This window comes from Scardinius erythrophthalmus (assembly GCF_964197995.2).
Source record: "Scardinius erythrophthalmus genome assembly, chromosome: 19".
NCBI lineage: Eukaryota > Metazoa > Chordata > Actinopteri > Cypriniformes > Leuciscidae > Scardinius > Scardinius erythrophthalmus.
In genome coordinates, this window is record NC_138239.1 from 22,903,966 (window position 1) to 22,927,860 (window position 23,895).

The window sequence follows — 23,895 nt, forward strand, 5'->3', positions numbered from 1 at the left end:
TGTTAATCTACGGCTCTTTGCATTGTTGGCAAGGCTTAGATCGAAGCCACATCGCAAAACAGCGCTACCATTCCTCACACGGGTTTGGCTCACGATGTCACACGCTCTCTTCCATGGCACAATATGAGAACTAAACTGGGGGATTCATTTAATCGAGTTTCAAATAGGAAGGTGAAGATTAAACTAGCGCCTCTCTGTTTATATTTGAACAGCGGGCCTTTTCCGAAAATGAACCTATGAGTGGATTAAGAACATATTTGATTAAAACTGTATTTGATTATTTTTCTCCAAGGCCATTTCCTTACATGATGCCTCCTGAGCCCCCTGATGGATTGTGGATAGAGTGAGCGTCATGTCATACAGATGAAGACTCAGGACTGATTACAAAAACAAATTAATCTTTATTCAGATGGGAGTGCAGCAAATCTCTCGAAACACAAATAAGTATTTACAGTTACATAATCGCATGTAACAAGACGAGTCGCATAAAATCCTCCCTGAACGAGTGCGCTTGGTCTTTTTAATATATGTCGCTATAGCAGTGAGTTTTGCAAAAACAGAATCTGAATGTGATAGTTAATATTCAATTTTAAGGCAACCTGTCTATTTCGCAGATGAAAATTGAACAATGGAGGAGAATTTTAAAGATCCAACCCTCTACGTGCCATAAAATGGGTTTACAGAACTCACAGTAGTGATTTTAAGAGGCACAGAGTGCAGAATATCAGAAGCCTGTGGGAAGGGAATATTGTTCCAAGATCTAGTGAAGTAGACCCTGAGAGGTTGGGTTAAATTTAATGCGGTTTGTAAGGCAACTGTGCAATAGAAATGTGTGCTTCTATATCACACGTTGCAGCCTCGGTCCAACTGGATCGATACAACATCAAAACTCATCATCAAACCCAAGTGTCAAGCATCTTAAGTTACTCTTCCTTTCAACAAGCAAGGCCAAACGGTGTTCTCTAAATTGCCAACAGTTATCTATTGAAGTGTCCGTGTGACTGCCAAAGCTTTAAATTAAAAACAAAATGTAGGGGATAAAAAAACTCACTAGGTTGAGAATACATGTTGTTTTAGGGTAGATCTAGTTGTATGTATTCTCAACAGAAAAAAATCAGAAACTATTATTTTGTGGCTCCTGAAGAGCTGTAGTGTTTGCCAAACCATAGCTGATGACATTTTCAAAGTCCTTGAAGCTGATATGGCCATCAGAATCTTGATCTCCATGCCTGTAAAATTTAACAAATTAACAAAAAATTTGTTAATGTTCATGTATAAACCAATAAAATCAAATATAATAAGTTGGGTAAAATGGAGGAAGATGCCCTCTTTAAGAATAATGTGCATTTACTGCTAAATTTAGCTAATTTCCTTATTTAGTAAAACCTAAAACTCTGTTTAGTAAAACTGAAAATAAGACAGTAAGAAAATATGCTGTGGAAGTATTGTTCATTGTTAATGTTAACTATAATGTAGTTAACTAATGTTAACATATTAAACCTTATTGTTAAGTGTTACCAATAACTGTTGAATTAAATCATAAAAACACCAGCAACAACGTGCCAGTTGGGGACCTCAAGGGTCTAACTTAAACTTTTCACTTTAATCATTTTATGTTAATAATTTGTAAAAAAAAAAAAAGAAAAGAAAAAAAGTGTTATTTGTCCATAAATCCATCATTAAAATTATATATATATATATATATATATATATATATATATATATATATATATATATATTTGATTTTTTTTATTCAACATTAAATAAATTCATAGATCACTATTCATATATCTAATAACAAATGAGATCACATAACCTCAAAAATGGTTAAAATGTTCAGATGAAAAGTAAAGATTCTTATTAACATTCAATAAATGTGATTAGTAATACAGTGCTGGTCAGAATTATTGGCCCAAAATAATTTAGCAAAATCTGCATTGTTAATCCTTTTGATATTATATTTAAAAAAATTGCAAAAATCTAACCTTTCATTGAATTAAAACAATGGGGGGCCCGTTATAAGATTTCTAGCTTATAGCATAATGTATTTAGTGACATCTATGGTCAAGTGGTAAATTAAAGGTGGTGTGGACATCTTACTCCAGAGGGTATCTTACCCCATCTTACCCTACACCTTTTTCAATCCAATTATTGCAAGACATTCAAATGGCATCCTGTAAATACAGAAAATATGATTAGTTTGTACATTTTAAACCAGTTTAACTTTCATACTTTATCAAAAAAGAAAAGACGTGGCGCAAAGTGGTCTGTAATATTAAGCCAGAACTCAGAACACACTATTGAGTATCTGTCCGTATCTGATATAAACTTAAACTGAATAGCAGGAGAGCAAGTAATATGCAATGCTTCAGCTCTCTCACTCAAATTGGACATGACATCGTTTCTTTGATCTATATCCTAGGCGCTTTATCACTAACATGGCCTGCAATAACATTTCTTTTGAAATGCACTAATGCTGTTGATGCAATCTGATAATCCACAAATGTGATGAAAAATGAGTTGCATGGACATTTTCTGGTTTAGCAGGTGTAGTCAAGTGTCTTCTTGCTTTGTGGGCTGACACAGTTGAAAAGAAGTGGTAGATATATCTCTGCTCTCAGATGTGAAAGTGGCTGATGTTCACTCTAACCTTGCAAGTAAGTGCTGTCTGATTGACTTGAGCAAGTCAAACACCTGACTTATTTTACTTCCTGGTGGTGTTCATTCCCTGGATGGGTGGTGGATGTGAATGTGTGGAGAGATGCTCATTTTCAACTGACTGTGTCTTTTATCGGACTTCAGGGGAAAGTCATGTGGCAGGAAGAGAAGCCTTGACTCTAACTAAAGTTTTTATGCCAAAGCCAAATTTCATATTTCAGGAAGTTCCAGTTTAGAAATGGAATGAGCTTTTCAAGCTGGAAAGGTTACCAAAAATGTCTTAAAAGCAGACAATGAAGACAATATAGCAGAATAAAAAATATCAGGCATGGTTATTGGCTCACAGACATTGTCTTTAAGTGTCAATGTCCAGTGACTGTGTCATAAGTCTGTCTTGGTTTGATGCTGCGACCAAGTGACTTATCCAGATCTATCACACACTTCTAGCTGCTGAGAGCAAAGCTCTTCTCTGTTCTCTCAAAGCAAGCACATTTCATATTGGCGAATGAGTCATTCGTGACATAACGAGCAGATAAAGACGGTGTGAGCAAATTGAATCGTGTCTGAGGAGCAGAGGAGGACATTACAGAGCAATGGGCTGACCATTTCTTTCTCAGTGCTCACTTCCTGTTTCAGAGATGAAATTAAAATATCCATTCTGCTGGAGAGAGATCTTTATTTCCTGCTTTTTTGGCCATCCCTGGTTCAGCTGTTTATTGTCTACAGTGTATCACGCAAGTCTGCAAGCAGAGAATCAGATTGCAATCATGTAAAACTCATTAAGTGGATGTTTTTACCAAGACCGAGATTAATGCGGATCAAAACCGCCACAGGAAAACTGCTCCTCCAATTGCAAATGAGGAAGAGCTAACATAAGGGAAGAGATACAGAGGGAGAGCTGGAATTTTCCTGCCTCTCTCTCACTGGGGTGATTTCTCTATTACTCTCAACGACAGACTGATCGAGTGCAAACAGAGCAGATGTGAGGGAAATTTGGTAGCAACAGGGAGGAGAATTAAAACAACATTAAGCATCCAGCAACTGGAAAATCACACTTCCCTTTTCCATGCCGGTGACTCCCATTCAAATGGAAGTGTAGCACACATCTAATTAGATTCTAATGAAGTCCTCCCCATGGAGGAGGAACGTTGAGATATCAAGCATGCCCCTCTCCTGAGCCTTTGCACCTCTTTTAAAAAAATAAAAATAAAGACGGCAACGAGCAAGGAAGACAGCCTGAAACTTCACGGACAGCTTTTGAACACCTGTGCTACTTCCACTGATTAAACGAATAAGGTAGCACATCTCTCTTACTAGCCTGCAATCAAGAGGTTGCAATTAAAGTCTGACAAGGTTGAGCATAATCATGTGTGAAGAGGATTGCGTGGACTGACAATCTAATTTACGTAGCAAAGCAGACCGATTCCTGCATTGCCATGTTTGATTGAGTGATGTGATATTAGAACTAAGGCTTTGTATCAAAAAGACTGACAGGTTGTCATATGAGAGCACAGTGGTGGACATGGAGGGACTGTATAGTCTTCGTGGTCTTTATCTCAGCGAGAAGAGACGCATGAGTGATACTTCAGCTGTCCCTTCTTTCATACTCTGCTAGTTAACATAGCACTGTCAGTCAAAGCAGGTCTGTGTTGCAAAGCCCTGTCAGTGCAGTCACCATAAACAGTCCATTGTTTAATGAAGGTACAGTTAGGGCTGCTTTTCTGACTCAATTCTCATTTCAATTTGATTCAGAATATATTTGAATTATATGTACATTTTGTTACCATGTGAAAACTGTTCCCTTTCAGTCACTCACATTCGACGTAGTCGACGTGTCGACTGATCGGGATCACACTTAGGGAGCCTGTCTCCTTAATCATCGAGTATTGATAAAACGAGCCAATGCACATTGGTGTGCGAGATTTGCATCTGCGCTCCGCCCCGCAGCGTGGGTATAAACACGGAAGCGGATGCACGCACCACTTGTCTTTCACTTCAACAGGTCCAACTCGGTCCAACAGACGGCACGCCACACAGAGGAACATGTCCGGTCGGTGCTGAACTGCCTGAATACTGTCAAGAGCAGAACAGTGGTCCCACTGAAACTTTTTCAGAGGCTCCTGGGGCATATGGCAGCCGCAGGCGCAGTAACGCCGCTCGGCTTGCTCCATATGAGACCGCTTCAGCACTGGCTTCACGACCGAGTCCCGAGGTGGACGTGGCAAAGCGGCACGCTCCATGTGACAATAACCCCGGCCTGCCGCCAAACCCTCAGCCCTTGGTCAGACCCTTTGTTTCTCTGGGCCGGAGTGCCCTTAGAACAAGTGTCCAGGCATGCTGTGGTCACCACATATGCCTCCAGCACCGGCTGGGGGACCACGTACAACGGGCATGCAGTAGTGAGGATCTGGACGGGCCCCCAACTGCATTGGCACATCAATTGCCTCGAGTTGTTTGCAATACACCTTGCTTTGAGACTGCTCAAAACGCCACTGCGACCGTTGCATACATCAACCATCAAGGTGGTCTACGCTCCCGTCGCATGTCGCAACTCGCCCGCCACCTCCTCCTATGGAGTCAGAAGCATCTGAGGTCGCTTCGTACCACTTATATTCCCAGCCTGCTCAATCGTGCCGCCGACGAGCTCTCACGACAGCCTGTGGCCCAGGGAGAGTGAAGACTCCATCCCCAGGCGGTCCAGCTGATCTGGGACCACTTCGGGGCCGCACAGATAGATCTGTTTGCCTCTCCGGAATCGTCCCATTGCCAGTTGTTTTACTCCCTGACCAAGGAGACCCTCTGCACGGATGTGCTGGCACACAGCTGGCCCCGGGGCCTCCGCAAGTATGCGTTTCCCCCAGTGAGCCTTCTTGCACAGAAACTGTGCAAAGTCAGGGAGGAAGAGGAGCAGGTATTGCTAGTTGCCCCTTATTGGCCCCACCGGACCTGGTTCCCCGAACTTATGCTCCTCTCGAAAGCCCCTTTTACACTGTAAAATACAATGTATTTTACAGTGTAAAATACATTACAGATCAAGTTTTTCTAAATCTTTTCCACGGGCCAAATAGTATTTTTAATTGATTTATATTTTTAATGGAAACAGATAGGCCTTGTGCATTATTTGCACGAACATATTTTCTCAGACAATCTGCTGTTATCATGATAAGCAATTCTCTCTGTAGTTAAAACATTAAAACACAACATACCACAGGAAAAGTGTTCAAATCATTGCATCCACAACAAATATTTATATTTATTGATATATATATTTTTTAAACTGTTATTGTGAACATGCATTGTATTTATGATTAGGACTCAAAATGAAGATTTACGGTTTTCCTTCATCTGCCGTTAGATAAATATGCGGCAGTTTCACTAAACGGCCCAACGCGCTCGGTGGCGCGGACATTTAAGAATAGATGGATGTTTGCTTCATGTGATAGGCTTGGTGGGTGAAATTATATTTGTATTATCTTTCTGTATATGTATAATTTTTCTTAAGATGTTCTGTCTAAAAGTGACCAAAAAGACAAAAACTCCAGCTCACCATCGGTGTCGCCAAACTGCTCCGTCTCCAAAATGTTCGTACACTTGGGTCAGAGTATGCGTGCATGTGCATCAAGTTTGTTTTTATAAATCACAACTTATGAAGTGGCGTACGCCTTTTTCAGGGCCTGTTTTGTGCGTATGCAATGGTTATAAATGAGGCCCCAGATCAGTCACCTCAGCACACTAAGTTTCCCATCATCCTTTCTGGCTATCACCTGTGCACACTCAACAATCAACACACCTGACCTGTCTGCCATCAGTCTCATCAGTTCCTCCATAAAAGCCAGCACCAAACACACACAAATTGGTCTGGTCTCGTCATTCTACCCTGAACACGTACCTGACTACTTACCTGTGGATTACTAACATGTGCATCAAACTGTCCCGTCCTTCGTCTTCTATATCATCGTCTGCCAGTCTTCAGTCCACCAGCCACTTCTCATCTCTACCTGCTACAGATATGACTTATCATTCACATGCCAGCATCACCATCACGTTCTGCAATCCAGAGACTCAGCTGCTAACTTCCTGTGTGTTATGCAATAAACTCTATTCAGATTTGACCTTTGTCAGCATTCTTCTGTTCCATGACAAGTACATTGTAACAATTATGATTTTTGACGAAACTATCCCTTTAAGATTACAAAGCTGATCTTGTTGTTTTTTTTTTTTTTTTAGCCAATTTCCCTGAAGAAAAAAGGGCTGAGTTGTTGGTCCCTAAATGGGCCTGCCGTTCCATGTGCACAAGTGTCTTCATCCTCAGGCTCTTAACTGCTTGGATGCTTATTAGCCTTCAGCCAGAGATGAGGAATATCTTGGGGGCTGAGTGGCGATGAAGACTCATCGAAGCATGCAGATCCTCTAATTACCACATTGTCATAGCTAGAATACCGTCGTAATCAGAATAATGCCGCATGGCACGGGAATGTTGTTCTTATTACCACGCAGTGTGGCAGCTGTATCTGTGAACACTCAGCTAATCAACTGAGAATCTGCCAAGTCATCCGCCCAAGCCACGACTCCTACGAAACACTCACTGTGTGTGATCTGTGCAGCTTCTGATAACGTACCACAGAGAGGAAAGATGGAACCTGACCATAGTGAGCAAGACGAGCCAGTCTTCTTAGTCACACAGGATTTGAGTTGGGACAGAAATCAGCATGGAATTGTGAGAGAGTGGGCAAGATTTGCTAGGCAGCAATGTGTTGGACAGCCATAAGTGAGATAAATATTGCCTGGACGATTCATTGTCTCACACCTCCATGCCAGGATTCCCTGTGGAGGACACTGCACCCTTCCCAAGAGATGGAAATAGGTGGGTGATGACATCATCAGCGTGGCCCACAAGGAACAGGTGTATTCTTCTGATTGGTGTTCAGATGTTCTTTTTTTCCCCATCTTTATTTATTAAATTTTGGAGTGAGGGGAGATGGGGAGGAGAAGCATTGCAGACTGCAAGCGCTACTCTGTCACTGTCAAGAAAATGCACACTTTGCTCATGTACTGAAACTGCATAAACTTGAAGAAAAAGATGCTCTATTGGCTAACTTTTCTCTACACCAGCACAGTTTTCATTCTAAGACACAGAACAACATATACTTAAAAGTGCTATGAAAGGGGTTTTCAAACTTTTCATGTCAAAACTTCCCCAATATCAGTCATTTCAATGATTAATTCAAGTTCATTTGTATAGCATTTATATGCAGCTTTTAGTGTAGATTTGGTTATTTCTTATGGTTCAAAACTAGGTCAATAAACAAAGCAATAATCATAATTAGTCTCGCAATTAATGAAACCATAAAATTCGAAATTACAAAATTTTGGTTAAATTGTATAGTGTTACATATATTTATGGATATGTTAAGTCAACATAAATTTGACATCCCTAAAATATATATTTTGTAATAATAATAATAATATTAATTATTGGCCTTGCAGTCCCCTGGACCCTCAGTTTGAAACCCCCTGCACTATGAGACGGTTAGATGAACTGTCATCTTCACTACCACATTGTTTCAACATCTAAAGAGGAAAAAACTTCGACATAATCAGGTTCTACTTCAAATAAACAACGTGACAAATCTCTGGATATGCATATGGCACAGGAGCCTAACAAGCAATCAAAGATGCATGCCATCGTAAAACAGAAAACCTTCTGCTCTTTCATGCTAGTGGGTAGGGAAAGAGCCACAGCACTACTGAGATGTGCTCTGATTGTGTCTTAATTGAGACACATCATGAATCTTATAACTGCTTCATTTCATTTGCTCTTCTTTTGCCCTGATAAGAATGCACAAAAAAGGGGTGGAACCGGGATCCTGGTGCACTGCATTCTCACCTCTGATCAATGGAGACCTGCTGCACCATGGGAGAGATGTTATGGCCACGGCTAAATTTTATATTAACAAAACCACTTCCATTAAAACCAGCAACTTGCTGTCATGGCAACCACTGAAAGTATCAATGGGAGTTGTGAAATGTGCAGCAGAAATTTCTTCCCCGCCTGTGGCCCCCAGACGTGATATTGATGCCGCTGTCAGGGACGGCTGGCTTCCAGCTCCACAGCTACCTGTCGAGCCTACAAACAAGATGCGGGTTAATTCTGGCAGCGTACAACAAGAATCTACACATCTCGTCCCCATGCATACACACATAATCCCTCAAGCTGCTTAAGCATGAGGAAAGCCGATGGATGTACCTAAGCAATGATTTTTCAGACAATACATATGATTAGAAAAGCTGACGTGTAGTGATGCATCGTGATTTTTCATGGCCGAATAGCAAATAGGCTGATTTTTTCTTCAAGCAAATTTGTTTTTTGTTTATTTGCTCTATAACAGGCAAACTGGCTTTAAACAAAAAATATCCACAGCCATTTAAAATTAGTGGCAACCACTGCATTTTGATCATAATCAAAGATGCTACACACATGTAGCATGAGCAGTTGTTTTGAAATGATGTTTTATTAACAAAGTTCGGGAGGAGCACGTTCAAATAATCAAGCAAGCAATCAATCAATCAACTCATCAAACAATTACCATGTCTACCCTATCAGCATGAGAGGAAGCATATATATATTCACTCTGTCAACTCACCTAACTTCCTTGACAGTTTTCAGCATCCCTCCACCACCCCGACTCCTCACTCTTGGCTTGTTCTTTCACAGCCAGGAATACGGGGGGAGTACTCTGGGTTCGGGCCAAATACCGAGCCCGGAGCCCTCTCCTCGGACAGCACGCCAAATACGCATTTATTCTATCTGACTTATTTGTAAGTGTGAACTCGTGAATTAGACTGTATAATTTCAAGATTGAAAGCAAAAACAGAATGGTCTGACTTTAGATTTGTGAAATAATGCTACATAAGACGTCTTCACAAATCAAAAACAGCAGGCATACTGAATGAAATGCAAATTCCCTTTCTGACAGTAGGTGGCGCTTATGGAACAGCAGGGTACCATTGGGTACCACTGTACACAAAGAAGTGCTGCGCTTATAAACTACTTTACGTGGAGGTAAGAGGAAAAGAAAATGTCATTGAAACTTTTCTGAAGACCGTCAGTTCTCTTCAGCGATACATTCATATAAACCCCCAATTTAATATTTATATTTTTCTTACTATATTTCGAGCATCACGAACAGTGATTGTTTTGTCTTTTTTGCTCTTTTGGCAAAGTGGACTTTGTTACCGTCCTGTTTATAGACTTCATAATGCTTCCACACAAAAGGAAAGGATTGCAATGCAGTTTGTGTGCAAGTCCAGAATAGAGATTGCCAAAAATTAAACTAAAACTGATTTATGGCTGGTTGACCAGAGCATCTCCAATGAGGTGCTTGAGTTATTGAGTGTGTAAAATTACAAGTCACGACCTGTAAAGATAGGTAGAAGAAAACCAATTTTATCTGTGTATGTACCAGGACTCAACTAAAAAGATGGCCTGCTGACCCAGGGCCAGTATGAGAATGTTTCAAACCAGTTGATGGAAGTGTGGCTTGCTCTTTAAAGCCAACTCTACTTTTTTTATTATAATTAGATATATGTTTTTTAATGTCTTGCAAACATAAACAATTGGTTTATGTTGACCCAAAAAGCAGCCAAATTCTTTCTGTTAAAAATGGTTGCACAGATTACACTCAATACACAGCATGTAACAGCTATATTTCCATCTGAATTTCTCTGTTTGTCCATCTTCTACAGCACAGGTGGTCTGTAGACACCAGGGAAGAAAGAGAGCAGTGCTAGCAGGGACAGTCTATTCTTAACCATCCGACAGGAGTGCACTGAAAACTAAGCTGTTGTTCCAGCAGTCCCATACGTGAGAGTATATGCCAAACAACGCTTATGGTCAGATGAGCAGTTTATTTCTCTTTTACACACACACAAGCATACATTTAGTGGACACAACATGTCACAATTACACATACACACACACACGCACCCAAAACCAATCACCTCTCGGTGCACCCGACATTAGGACATAAAACACCAAAATATCTAAAGGAGAATGCCACAGTTTGATTCATGCCATGCTTAGAATCCTGACACGTTTTCAGCACAAAGCCATGAAGGCGAAACTAGGCTGTAAAGCCACAGCTTGAGGCTGTAAATTAGAATGTGCTTACCGGGAGGAGAGATTGATGACTACGTAGTGTGCATCTTGTGACTCGCTCACTTAGTTAATAGGGCATTGCTGTGACTTTCCACATCTGCACTCATCCTGGGCGTAGCGGCTTCTTAAACAGAATTAAAAGAGATATCCATGTGACATCCTTAAAAAGCTTGTTGACCAATTGGTTGAGGAGGCAATTTCCTGGGCGAGCTTTACAGGTGGTAAATGGATTACGTAACTGGGATTGAAAGTCAAGAAGACGGGGCTTTGTGGAGCATGCCGAGGAAAACGAGAGGAGCCGTGTTGTTTGTTCCAAGGCTATGGATTTCTAATAAATGTTTACCGCTCGCTTTGGCCCCAATACTCTCAACAACAATCCGTTTTAGTCACGGGAAGGGAAAGTCAATTTATTTAAATCCAGCTCTTATCCTGAAAACTCATCCTAGCTTCAAACCCGTCCCAAGCCACTAGCTCCATTTGGCATCGCTGTCATTTACAGCCATCTTCTTAATAACTCCTTGACTTAACCAACTTCCCGACGCAGGGGCCCTCATATTCAATCATCGTCTGCACCAGGAGAGACCAATCCTCTGTTTATATTACTCCACAATTTATCCCACTTTAAAAGACTGCTCAGAGAGTGAGAAAGGAAAAGAGAGAAGGCACTGGAGGGTCTTTACCATAAGCCTGATTCATCGTGAAAATTTCCTAGTTGTTCAATCAGGCAGTGTAATGAGAGAGGGTCTCAGTCTATTCAGACATCTATTGACTCTTCTGCTCTATTCAAACACTTTTGCTGCTTTAGTTCTCTCAGCACTTCATAAGCTTTTCCAGAAAAGCCTCTTAATGGAATGTGACTCAGAGAGACCAGCATTTTCAGACAAGTGAAGACACATTCAGGAAAACAAAATGAACAAGGCCGCCGAACGTGCAACCTGCTCTGCTACAAATAAATCCATTGAATAGCTGCCAGTATTGTTCGCATTGTCAAGCATGGAGCACAAACCACACAGGACAGAAAGCAAGCAAAATACAGACTTATTGGGTAATCAATCCATCTCTGTGTCCCTGGAGAGACTTGAGCAGACATCCCCTGTAACACCTCCTGTTTAGGCCAACCAGGGTTTCAGACAGACTCAGACATGGTGCTGGTTCTTGTGCTGGAGGACGTCTCTCCTGAGTTCCCACTGTCTTGAAAGGTTGAATAATGATATAACTGACTATAGCTGCTTTTCAGTTTAAACAGTTCTCATTGCTTAACCGTTCCATTCCGTGCCAATCCAGCCCAGTCGGTGCGGATATGGTTTAATTTTTCACTGTATGGCTGATAATGGAACTCTTTGGAACATAATGCAAATGTGCCAGTCCTTTCCTTGGTAATCCAAGAGTTTACAGAAGATGTAAAATGTAAATAGCAAACGCTTTATGGAGGATGATCAGATTTTCTTTTAATTTTATTATTAGCTTGCGTTAACTTTGCTCAAATGGCACGCTTGGCCAGCTACAGAGAAACTGGCGTTCAGGCAACAGACAAGTGACCAATCCTGAGTGGTGAAATAACTACACACATTCTACCGGACCGAGAACGGTTTGTAACAGTGCCTTGCCATTGCGAACCAAGCTCAAATGGAAAATAACTGGAACCGTTCATTACTGTTCTTAGAACCGTTCGGCCCAATGGTGAAAAAGCGACTTATGTTACTTCAAAACCTGCACACAAATGTGTTTGAAACATATATTAACATCCAAAGTAAGTCAGTGCCTTTATGTGAATAAGGGGAAAACAAATGGGATGGAAACACTGTGCAACACTTACATTCAGTACATAAAATCTGAATGTTGGTTAGTTTAACACGCATTGTTTGCCGCATCGGGTGTTTGCAGTCTAAATACAGTAGCTTTGCGCCAATCAGAATTAAATTGAGAACTAAATAAATTATTTGAATTCCTGAATTTTAACTGAAGTAGCAAAAAAGGATGCCGAATTGAAATTCGAATGTAAGAATTAAAATTAAAATTAATTTTCATTTAAAATGAAATCTTCAATAATGAAGAAATTTTCAATATACTGTGGGTGGGTATTAAGGAAGGTAGAAAGGTAGGAAGATAGCTAGGTAGGTACAGTAGGTAGGTAGTTAGGTGGATGGATGGATGGATGGATGGATGGATGGATGGATGGATGGATGGATGGATGGATGGATGGATGGATGTTTGAAATGTCACCTAGAAATTTGTTTATATTTATTTCAATGTATTACCTGCATTGAATTTCTTTAAATTTAGTTCAGCAAATTCCTATTCCTATCATTTGAATTCAGCTTCCTGTGAGGTGTGGTCAATTCAATTCAAATTCATTATCAGAAAAAAGAGACTACTGATTGTTGATTACTTTGGGAGCAATCTAGTTTTTAATCCATTTTGCCAAACTGCATACACATAGAAGGGTCCAGTTCAGTTGGCTTCGACATCAATACCGGCATGCCCTTACATGGGAAAAGCAGTGAGATTGCACACTATAAGACAAAAAGCAGAACTCATGCTACTGGATTACCATAATATCAAAAGTAATTTTTTCTCATGTCTACAGAAGGAGACACGATTACAAATCATGTGTAACATTTTTGGGTTATACAGCAGGACTTTAAAGCTCAGCGCGAGAGTGGGCATGGAGTATCTAGGCACAGTCAGGTACAGATGAGAAATCCAGAGGAGAAATGAGGTTCCATATGAGGAAACCCTGCTGGGGATGAAATGACCCTAGTATTGAGGAGGTAAGGATGGCAGCTTTCCATGCGCATTCCTCTCTCTGCTGATTAGTAGGACTGATGCTCTCCTGCCTGAGCGGGGCCTGCGGACTGATGGGAGATCACCAGGGTTCTTCATCTTCTCCATTAACACTTCATCTCGCTCACCTGAGGGGAGCTGAAATATGAAATCAAAATATAAAGAGCAGAGACGAGAGACAATCTCTGAGCAGACAAAACATGCACCGTCAAACTCCTTCACTCGCCCATGTACAGTTTATCCCCCACACACACATTCTGTTGGAACTCCAGATACACACTCTCCAACAGTGCTCCGGTTACATATTCAGATCAAATGCTTCACAGTACTCTCCAGCTGAAGAAAGTGCACTGATCCTCCAATCTTCTTGTGCTCTTATGTTCTGGTTGGATGTTCCTCTGTGCTTTGTGACCGAAAAAGAGAGCGCTTTCTTTGTGTCTTAAAATATGCATCAGCTGCTTCTGTACCAAGTCGCGATTTCTTTTGTCAGATGCAGCTGAATAAAACACCTTCATCTTTTTGGGAGAGGTGGGGGGCCCACCGAGACACGTCACACACGACTTTGTCAAAATCAGTGGAAATGCTGCATGCTGTTGGGAATTTGTGTTTTTAATTCAATTTCTCTTTGCTGTCTAGACGCTGCTGCTAAGGCGGTACAGTCGTAGCATTTCTTCACCCTCTACAGAGATACATGCCATGCTTTATCATGCCAGGGTTGACACATACATGCATGGCACAGAAATAAAAATCAGGATCACAGTGAAGAGTTTTTGACAAATCAAACTGATTAAAAATGAAAAACTTGTGTCTTAGGTTAACACAGTCTGAACAACAAAAATTAAGCCCAAGTTGCGGAAGGTCCTCTGCAACTCTTATTATGGACAACCCACTGAGGCCACAGAGAGTGGCGTCATAGCCATAAGAAGCCCCCGGTGGGATGTGCACAATGGCAAATCATGCTAAACATCATTTGCGGGATGTTTTGCCCCTCAGGACAGTTGCACTCATAATTCATGCTATTGTCTGTACACACTCATTTGTTTGATGATTCTCCGATATCTCTTACTCACCCCCTCTCAAAAAGTCAAGACATGCTTAGGAGGAAATTCAAATGTGGAGCACTGCAGCAAATGTCAGGAACAATGTAAGCCTTTGAGATCAGCAATGTGAGGGGGTTTGTCAGGGAGGAAAGCCAGTGATCAGTGGCTCAGATATATAGACGCTGATACACCCTAGGGCTTTTCGACATGGACCTGAGGAGTGTACTGTAAAGCACAGACAGCTGTAAAGCCACTATAAGAGGATACAAAGAATTAGATCAAAATATGATAAACCAATCAATAATATCAAAGCATTAATGACTTATCCTAATGAAGAATACATATTTAATCAAACAAAAGCCATTTCTATGTATTTTAAATGAGGCCAAAAGACAAAAAAAAAATGTTTATGGCAACCAAGAGTGAAGTAAAAACAAGACAGAGATAAAACTTAAAAAAATAAAATAAAAATAAATAAATAAATAAAACACTTGCTGCTTCAAAATGAAAAACTGTAGGAAACCGCATATTTTTTTGCAAATACTCAGCTTTGAGAACTCATTGTGCCAGGTGACTGATGGTAATTAGTTGAAATTAGGTTGCAAGCAGAGCCACAGTATATCAGAGCAATGCTGTTCTTTTTTCTCTTCCTCTAATTTGTTTACAGTCTTTAAGCCTCTTGAGTGAACTCTGGAGGCTTTTGATACAAAAAAATAAAATAAAAAAATACTAGAACTAAAAAAAAAATACACATAAAAAAATGATTCAGACACCTAAATGCACCTAAATGAATTAGACAATTGATGATTCTGGTGATTATTTTGTGGATTATATAAATATTGTTCAATGCTGTTCTTCAAACAATCTGCAAACCAAAGACTATATAATATTTACTACACATTATATGCAGATATCTGTGAACATATAATAATCAGCCAAAAAGGAAATTTTAGATGAACAGTTTAAATAACCAACATCTAAAAATATTATAATAAACAAGGAACACACCGATTTACTATAAAATTATTTAAGTTATTGTTCATATAAAACAGTTTTATAACATATAAATTGACATAAAAGGATTTATATTAAAAACAAAATGACACCCAACCTTTTTGTCCTGCTCAAAATGATTGTACAGGCAAGCAGATACAAAATTCTAGATATTATTGCAATAAAGTTGTTTACCTGGATCTAGAGAGAACATACAGAATGTGACAGAGGAATACTACTGAGAATAGTATCCCCAATAGTCCAAAAAGTGCTGGATTTTACAAATCAGATGTATTGGCAAGAGGATATTTTGAAATGTATTTAAATGACTCTCCAGAAGGAAACAACACTGCTCAGCTGGGCGAAGCTCCAGAGGAATTAAAGTCTGTATAAACACAATCTTTAAACAGAGGTCAGTAAAGAAAATCAATATCTATGAAATGAACATCTGTTCAAAATCGTAACATTATGGTAGATGTATCAGTATAGAGATTGCCAACGACATTAACATTGAGAATACATCATACTGTACATCATTAATGAGCTATGATTTGTTCCCATCAGAGATCTTCTTGAGAAGGTAAAGTTAAGTTTCACTAGTTTAACTGAGTAAGACAATGATGGAAAGAATGGATGGAGAGAAAAAGTGACTGAGGAAAAAAAAATTGTCTATGCATTAGTTACTCAGAGGTTAACACTTCATTCGTTCACATGATCTCTACCTGAATGTTACCTGTTCACAGCTGGCCTGTTGCATCCCGCTAGATTGAATTTTTCTGAGGGACAATGTAATCACTTCTACCTGAAGTTGCCTTATCATACATCAAACACAGATAAGAGCAATGACAAGCATTCATAATGAATGAGCTCTCAAAAATGCTATGACTCGGGGAACTGACTGACTATGATGGACGACTAGAGTTAGAGGCTGTTAGAGGTTTCTACCATTTTATGCTGACTTCCCAGCAGCTAGCTTCACTGTGAGACTTGTAGGATATAAAATCAACTGCATACTTGGGCGGAAAAAAGAGCTGTTGTGTTTTTTTGTAAAGAGGAACATTCGGTTGGTCCTGACAGTGGTCTGGTAGAGATAGAAGACTGGGAGTTGCATATGGCATTGAATGATAGGATAGATTCCACATTCTGTCTGATTGCATGAACATTGAGATGCAAAGCAAAGATAGCTAAGCTATGCTGTGTCAAACAGATGCCAGAATGTGAGTCATCACTTCATCAAATGAAGTCCTCAAAATGCATCTGTGAATCATTCAGTGATGTGCAAAACTACACATTTTCAGAGGGTAATCTGGGTAAACAGGTCCTGCATAATTAGGCTGGTTTCAGATACACCTTACCCTAATCTAATAGGTATTGCAGTCATCTCAATGGTAAAAGTGTCCCAATTTAACTTTAATTACAGACATATACACACACATACATACATACTGGTTTTCAACCCTGGTCCTGTAGACCCACCGCTCCGTACACACTACAAGATAATCAGGCCCAATTCTCCCTTTCTGATAATCCTAGGTGGAGTCCAGAATATCTTGATGAATCTACAGATTATTTTAACAGATTTTCCTGTGGTGTGATGTGTGTTAAGAGGGATTGAATCTGCTCGGAAGAATGCCGGGGTCGCACCAATCTCAAATTGTAAATATCCAACATTTAATATTTACAATCAGAAATACTGTTGTGTGGGGAAAACCCCAAGGACAAATGTGCACACACTCTGTAGATTGTCATGTGGAACGAAACGATATCAAATCGGAAAGCGAGATGATGGAAGACTAAAGCATAAACCGCTAAACCGAGGTCCTGACTCTCTGTGGTCGTTAAAAATTTGTCAATTGGCCTCTGTCCATCATCATGGCCTCCTAATCATCCCTATGTATACTGATTGGCTTCATCACTGATTGGTCTCCTCTCCACCGATATGCCAGTGTGTGGTGGGCATTCTGACGCAGGTGGATGCTGCACATTGGTGGTGGTAAAGCGTAAGGCATGTAAAGCGCTTCGAGTGCCAAGAAAAGCGCTATATAAATGTAATGAATTATTATTATAACATGACATTATTTTTTTTTCTGCAAATTTTCTGTAAAAAGCAGTCCAAACACTATTTTCGTCATTTCTTCTTTCCCGTCTTACGCCATGTTTGTTTACTCCAAAGACTGTGAGAGATTTCTCGTGTTCACAGTCTGGTTGTTAGTGAATGGAATCTGTAGTGTGTGGTGTGCTGTATTAGTCACATCTCAGCACTCCTCACACTATAGGAACAAAAATGTTAAATCATATATGATTTTTTTTTTTTATCGTCATGTTTGTGGTATTATATGTCATGTTTTAAAAAACTTTTACTGGGGCCCAGCCTTTATCTGACACAGTAACTTCAGTCCATTCTCTCACTTGATCTGAATCAGATGTGTTAAATAAAGGAGACATACATAGTCCCTGAAAACCACTGCTGTAGACAGTAGATGTCACATCAAATCTCATTTCAAAACCAATAAACATTTAAAGACAGAGATAAAAACTTTGACTTCTTGTTTCACAGACAGGAATTAGACCAACAGATGCTCGGGCTGATCATAGATCTGTCGAACATGCCAAGTGAGCCGCTCACCCCGTGTTTACTCAACCACAGCCTTTTTCTCAAAAGTATTTACATTTTGTGCACAAATGGAAATCCAGATATTGCGCTGAGGGGTAAACAGCCCCTGCTAGAGAAAAACACGTATGATTGAGCCCTTGTCTGATTTGATTACAGGTTTTATACATCAACTATAACAGGAAGACCAGTCAGTAGGTACAGATTGCTCACAAGTCTGTTGCTTCACAGAGCAAAGCTGAGGAATCCTGCATTGCAATTCATTCATTAGCATGCTAATTGTATCCATTCACAAATGAAAATACCCACAAAATTCCACTGCCTTGTCAGAGACAGAATGCACAAATCCATTAACTGCATCATTTGGTGACGTGCTGCCTCCTACATATCTCTTACGTGATCTGCTACACTACCACTCCCATCCACAATTATCTGAGTTTATTGTGGTATGATGTGGTAATATTTGCTAACAAATTGGCTCTGAAAAACTTGACAGAATATGATTAGTACTCGGTGTGAGTGTGGCTGGTGCTTCGCTGAACACCATCAAATTTCTGCTGACAAGCTAAGATTATGAAAGCATTTAAATGCTACTTTAATTTTGGGGCTTTATTCTTTGTTATTACTCAACTGTTTCTTTGTGAGGGAAATATAAATTAACTTCAGAGATTATATATATATATATATATATATATATATATATATATATATATATATATATATATATATATATATATATATATATATATATATATACAGTATATATATATATATTAAAACTATATGAAATTAACTGTTGAGCAGCTATTTCTGGCACATTTTTATTACAAAAATTGAAGCAGTCCAAAAACCTCTCGGGTTACGACTGTAACACTTGTTCCTTGAGAAGGGAACGAGATTCTGCGTCGTATGACAACACTTTGGGGAACACCCTCATTTTGAATGCGTCTGAAGCACGTGTGAAACTAGTCCAATCGTGATTGGTGCTGCACCATGATGTAACAAGTGACGGCGATACGGAAGTTACAAAGGGATGCTGGCACACAACAGAGTTAGCTTCTAATAGGTCAAAACAAGTCGCTCTTAGGCATGCAGAGGTGTGGCAAAGGGACACCGCGTCTTGTTCCCTTCTCAGGGTACAAGGGTTACAGTCGTAACCTGAGATGTTCCCTTTCAAGGGAACTCGCACTGCGTCGTATGACGACACATTGGGCAACGAAATACAACTGGTCTGACCTCCTCCATCGAGAGGACCTCTGAACATAAAGCTCCAAGGCCCACAACAGGCAGGGTAAATGAAGTCTCTCCTGCTCCGCCGACACATGTGGTGAAGGATCGAAGGCCTGAAGAATCATTGTGCCAGCAACCATATCACCTTGTAGCCCAAGACTGGTTGCCCACTGAGGCTAAGCAGGGTTGAGCCTGGTTAGTACCTGGATGGGAGACCTCCTGGGAAAACCAGGTTGCTGCTGGAGAGGCCAGCAGGAGGTGCTCACCCTGTGGTCTGTGTGGGTCCTAATGCCCCAGTATAGTGACAGGGACACTATACCGTCAAAGAGCCCCATCCTTTCGGATGAGACGTTAAATAACACCCCCCCCCCCTCCTCCAAACATTCTTTTTGCCATTAATTGTAAAAATCTGTATGCACAAGGAATCTGACAACAGCCAGGATTATCTGGTCTCACCATCATCAAGTCCGTCTGTGATTACATGAAGAAACAGAAAAAAACTGAGACAAACTAAATCCAGAAGAACTTCGGGAACGTCTCCAAGATTCTTGAAGAAACCCCTTCTATGTAAAGAGATTTGAGTGCCGAGAAAAGCGCTATATAAATGTAATGAATTATTATAGCCATGCCACATTGGAAGCCACTTTAGGCATGTAGCCAGGTCTAGGATGTAAGACAGCTTTCACCCTCCCTGGTGCGAACTCGAAACAGGGAGGAGAAATATAAAGAGCTTGAGGGTCCCCAACTCCTTTGAGGGGTGTAATAGCCAACAGGAAAGCCATCTTAAGACTGAGATTCTTCTCGGATGCTCACTTTATGGGCTCGAAGGGGGACAGGTGGACAGGGATAACCCTTTGAGAACCACTGCCAGATCCCAGGCTGGGACTCTGGTATGAGCCGCAGGCCTCATCCTCCACTTCTCAGCGGAGGAACCGTACAACCAGCTGGTTCCTCCCCAGCACTCCATTACTCAACGGGGCGTGGAAAGCAGAAATTGCAGCCATGTACACCTTAAATGTGGACTTGGAAAGGCCAGCAGCGAAACGATCCAGGAGGAAATCCAGCACTGAAGCCACAGGGCAGTTAACTGGGTCTCAGTCGTTGCTTTCAACACCAGGATGTGAACATTCCATTCTAGGCCTTACAGTCTCCTCGTGGATGGAGCTCTAGAATTGAGTATGATCTTGACCACCCCAGCTGAGAGTTTACATAACTCTGATGATGTGTGCCCCCGGCCTGGGAGAGCAGGTCCCTCCTGAAGGGAGTCTCTCACAGGGTCCGCCAGCATTTATACGATGCCCGAGAACCATACTAGGGCTGGCCAGAATAGGGCTACCAGAAGCAAACTGGCCCCATCCTGTCTGACCTCTCTAGAACTCCAGGGAGCAGAGCAATCAGGGGAAAGGCGTACAGGCGCTGCCTCAGCCATGCCTGTGCCATCGCATCCAACCCCATCGGGGCTGAAAGCATGAGAGAGAACCACAGCGGGCGATGAGCCGTCTCTCGAGATGCAAATCGATCCACTTCCGCCGGGTCGAATCTCTCCCATATCAACTCCACCAGCTCGGGGTGGAGTTTCCATTCCCCGGGCCTCAGCCCCTGCCTCAACAGGATGTCTGCTCCCATACTTTGGTACCGGGGACATACTTTGCTCTAAGAGACAACAATTTCCCCTGGAACCACAGGAGGATCTGGTGCGCCAGTCTGCAAAGAAGGCGCGACCTCAGACACCCCAGGTGATTTAAATAGGAGACCACCGACGTGTGGTCCATTTGGACCAGAATGTGGTGGCCCCTTATGCTATCTCTTATGGGAAAAGAACATCTTAATAATCTAAAGAACCCTTTTTCCACTATAAAGAACCTTTTGTGCAATGGAACTGTTCCATGGATGTTAAATGTCTCTGACTGGACATCATCCGTTGACGGAGGAAAAGCGGAGTAAAGCCCTAGAACCTAGAAGCCCTAGAACCTAGAAGCCCTAGCCCTAAGTTTTCCAAACTTCTACTAAAGAAAAAGGGGGGGAAAATATATCATTGTAAACCTCAAAAGGGTTATCAGGCTTTAAATCCCTTTTTGGTTGTAGTTGGAACCTGTATTTTTTAAGAGTATAGGTAATAACTGTTTTCCCACCGTTGTGCTCTTAAAAGCATATTGGTATCCTGAATAATAACAGATAAATAACTCCACAGTGAGTGCAAAATACCAGTTTATGGTGTCCTCTGACCTCTGCAGAAAACTTGTACTATATACAGAGAGTAAATGGTTCAGGTGTTTACTTCAAATTAATTATGACACAGGCAATGCAGTCCGCAGGCGAAATGCGTAATGCATTCAAGTTGTAAAACTTTCCATTTAAAAGGCTTTGATTAGCAGGTAACTGATGAGACCACTTCTCTCTAACACTAGAAACACTTCTGCTGAAATGGAAAGGAAAGTAAATCAAAATAAATCTTTCATATTGTCAACACTTTGTTTGTTCTAATCAGAGGATTGGCCAGCCTGCAGAATTCAGCACTGAACAAAAACTCAGTTTTGAGCGGTGAGTGGATTCTATCTTAAATGCATCTCATTGGCCATTGCGTTCAAGAAATCAACACATATGTCTGTGATTGGCTACATTGCTCAACACTGCAAACATGTTATAAATAGAAACTCCTTCATAGAAACCTGTAAATCGTTTTTCTTTAGTTTTAGTTATTGTTGCTTTTGTGCAACATATGAATAACAATTTTTTTTTTTGATGTTTTATTTTGAGATATTTCTATATTGCGGGAGTCCTGCGAATCGTTTTATTCTCCCGTAACCCGCACACACGAGTACCTTACCGCCTGTGCCTGCACTCGGCCATCAGATCTAGTCCTGCGACGCGCTCTGTTGCATTGGGTCCCGCGGGAGTGCAGGTCTCTACATCCATCGACTGAACAGTGTTTTCTCGACACAAGTGAGGGATGGTGGGCAGTGCTCAGGGTGGGACTGAAGGCGGTGACTGAGCAGTTCTGACATCACATTTTTACGGAAGTCACAACGGCTTGTGAAAAGGCACAGCTACTTTATGCAGGCTGTGTGCATTTGTCTGTGGATTGACTGTTTTGAAACTTATATGGTAGTTACATAGCCCCTAGACCTCTGCTATCATGAAAAAAGCCAGGAAATTTCATTTTTGACAATATGGGACCTTTAAGACCTAAATACTCAATTATCTGCTTAAAACAAAATGCCTTCATTTGAGTAATTTGAACAATATTACCCCAAAAAATTACCCAAAACACTTAATAGCATGACATTTAAATATAAGTCACTACATTTTTAGATCATATTACTGTAAATCAATCACAAAACAGACTGCAACGTCAGAGAAAATAGCTTTTCTGACTTTCTCTCTGCTTCATCTTACTGGCCAGGAAGTTTTTGTACTGGGAAACAAATTAAGGGAAAATTATGCTATAGGTCTATCCCTGGCTTACTGACAACGGACAATGGAAATGTGTAATACCTTGTAGCTCAGTAAGGAGCCAAAGAAAATGTGTGTGCAGTGAAGTGTCCTGAAATTTGATCGAGCTGACATCAGCGGCATCACTAACATTGTTAATATTGCTAACGCACAATTCGGCTAGGCTTGAGAGCCCTTGAGCATCACTGACCTTGACCCTGCTGAACAGCCAGCTTCCAGCAGCAGATGACAATTTCCCCTGTACTCTGCGCCCAAGGGGTTTACCGGCTCCATTAAGCCGCCACATCTGTAACAAAGCTCTAATCACTTCAGTAGAGGTATCTAGTGGCATCCTGGACATGATTATAAGATCAGGAGCACTGAGAGATTGTAATCATTTAATCCTCTCAGAACACAGAGCTGCCTGATTTCTACAGCTCTCCAGTGTTTCCTATTATAGAATTCATTACCAGGAGGGGAGAAAACAATTTAGACCTGAAAACCTCAAAAAACAAGAAGTCTTCTTTATCATATCTGCTCCTAAAACAAACATTTCTAAGGAACATAAGAGGAACTTCTGTGTATATTTGATGTATATATAAAAAATATATATATATAATTGGTTTGATTCTGAATTGGCATTGTGGAGAGTCCTGTCATCAAGTCATGCAGAAACAGATTGCAAGTGGAAGTTAGAGCACTGCATCTCTCTATGACTCACTGTGCCATCAACTCCCAATGACAGGGTGGAAACGAAGCCCTTTGCACTGAGAGCCATCTGCCCTTGTGTACAATGACACAATAGGGGAGCGAAGATCTGTGAAAAACACACAAACACTCCCTTTCTCTTTTAGCATCAGAAAAGTAGTGAACACATAAGGAGTCAGGTCCTGGTGGCAATATGACCAAAATCTTATTAATTACTATTTTTTTAATATATCAAATATATTTTGCTTGAAATAAGATTGCTATAATTTCAATACCAGATT

The 23,895-nt window shown here is 40.8% G+C and overlaps 1 protein-coding gene across 1 annotated transcript in view; it reads right to left on the bottom strand.

Annotated features, from left to right (window-relative positions):
* Positions 1–383: 383 nt before the first annotated feature.
* The window catches only part of efcab11 (EF-hand calcium binding domain 11), a 75,360-nt gene continuing 51,848 nt past the window's right edge, over positions 384–23,895 (bottom strand). Inside the window, exon 6 of the mRNA XM_081394534.1 lies at positions 384–1,229. Coding sequence (XP_081250660.1) covers positions 1,115–1,229 — 115 coding nt within the window. The 3' untranslated portion in view covers positions 384–1,114. The remainder of the gene's footprint in view (positions 1,230–23,895) is intronic.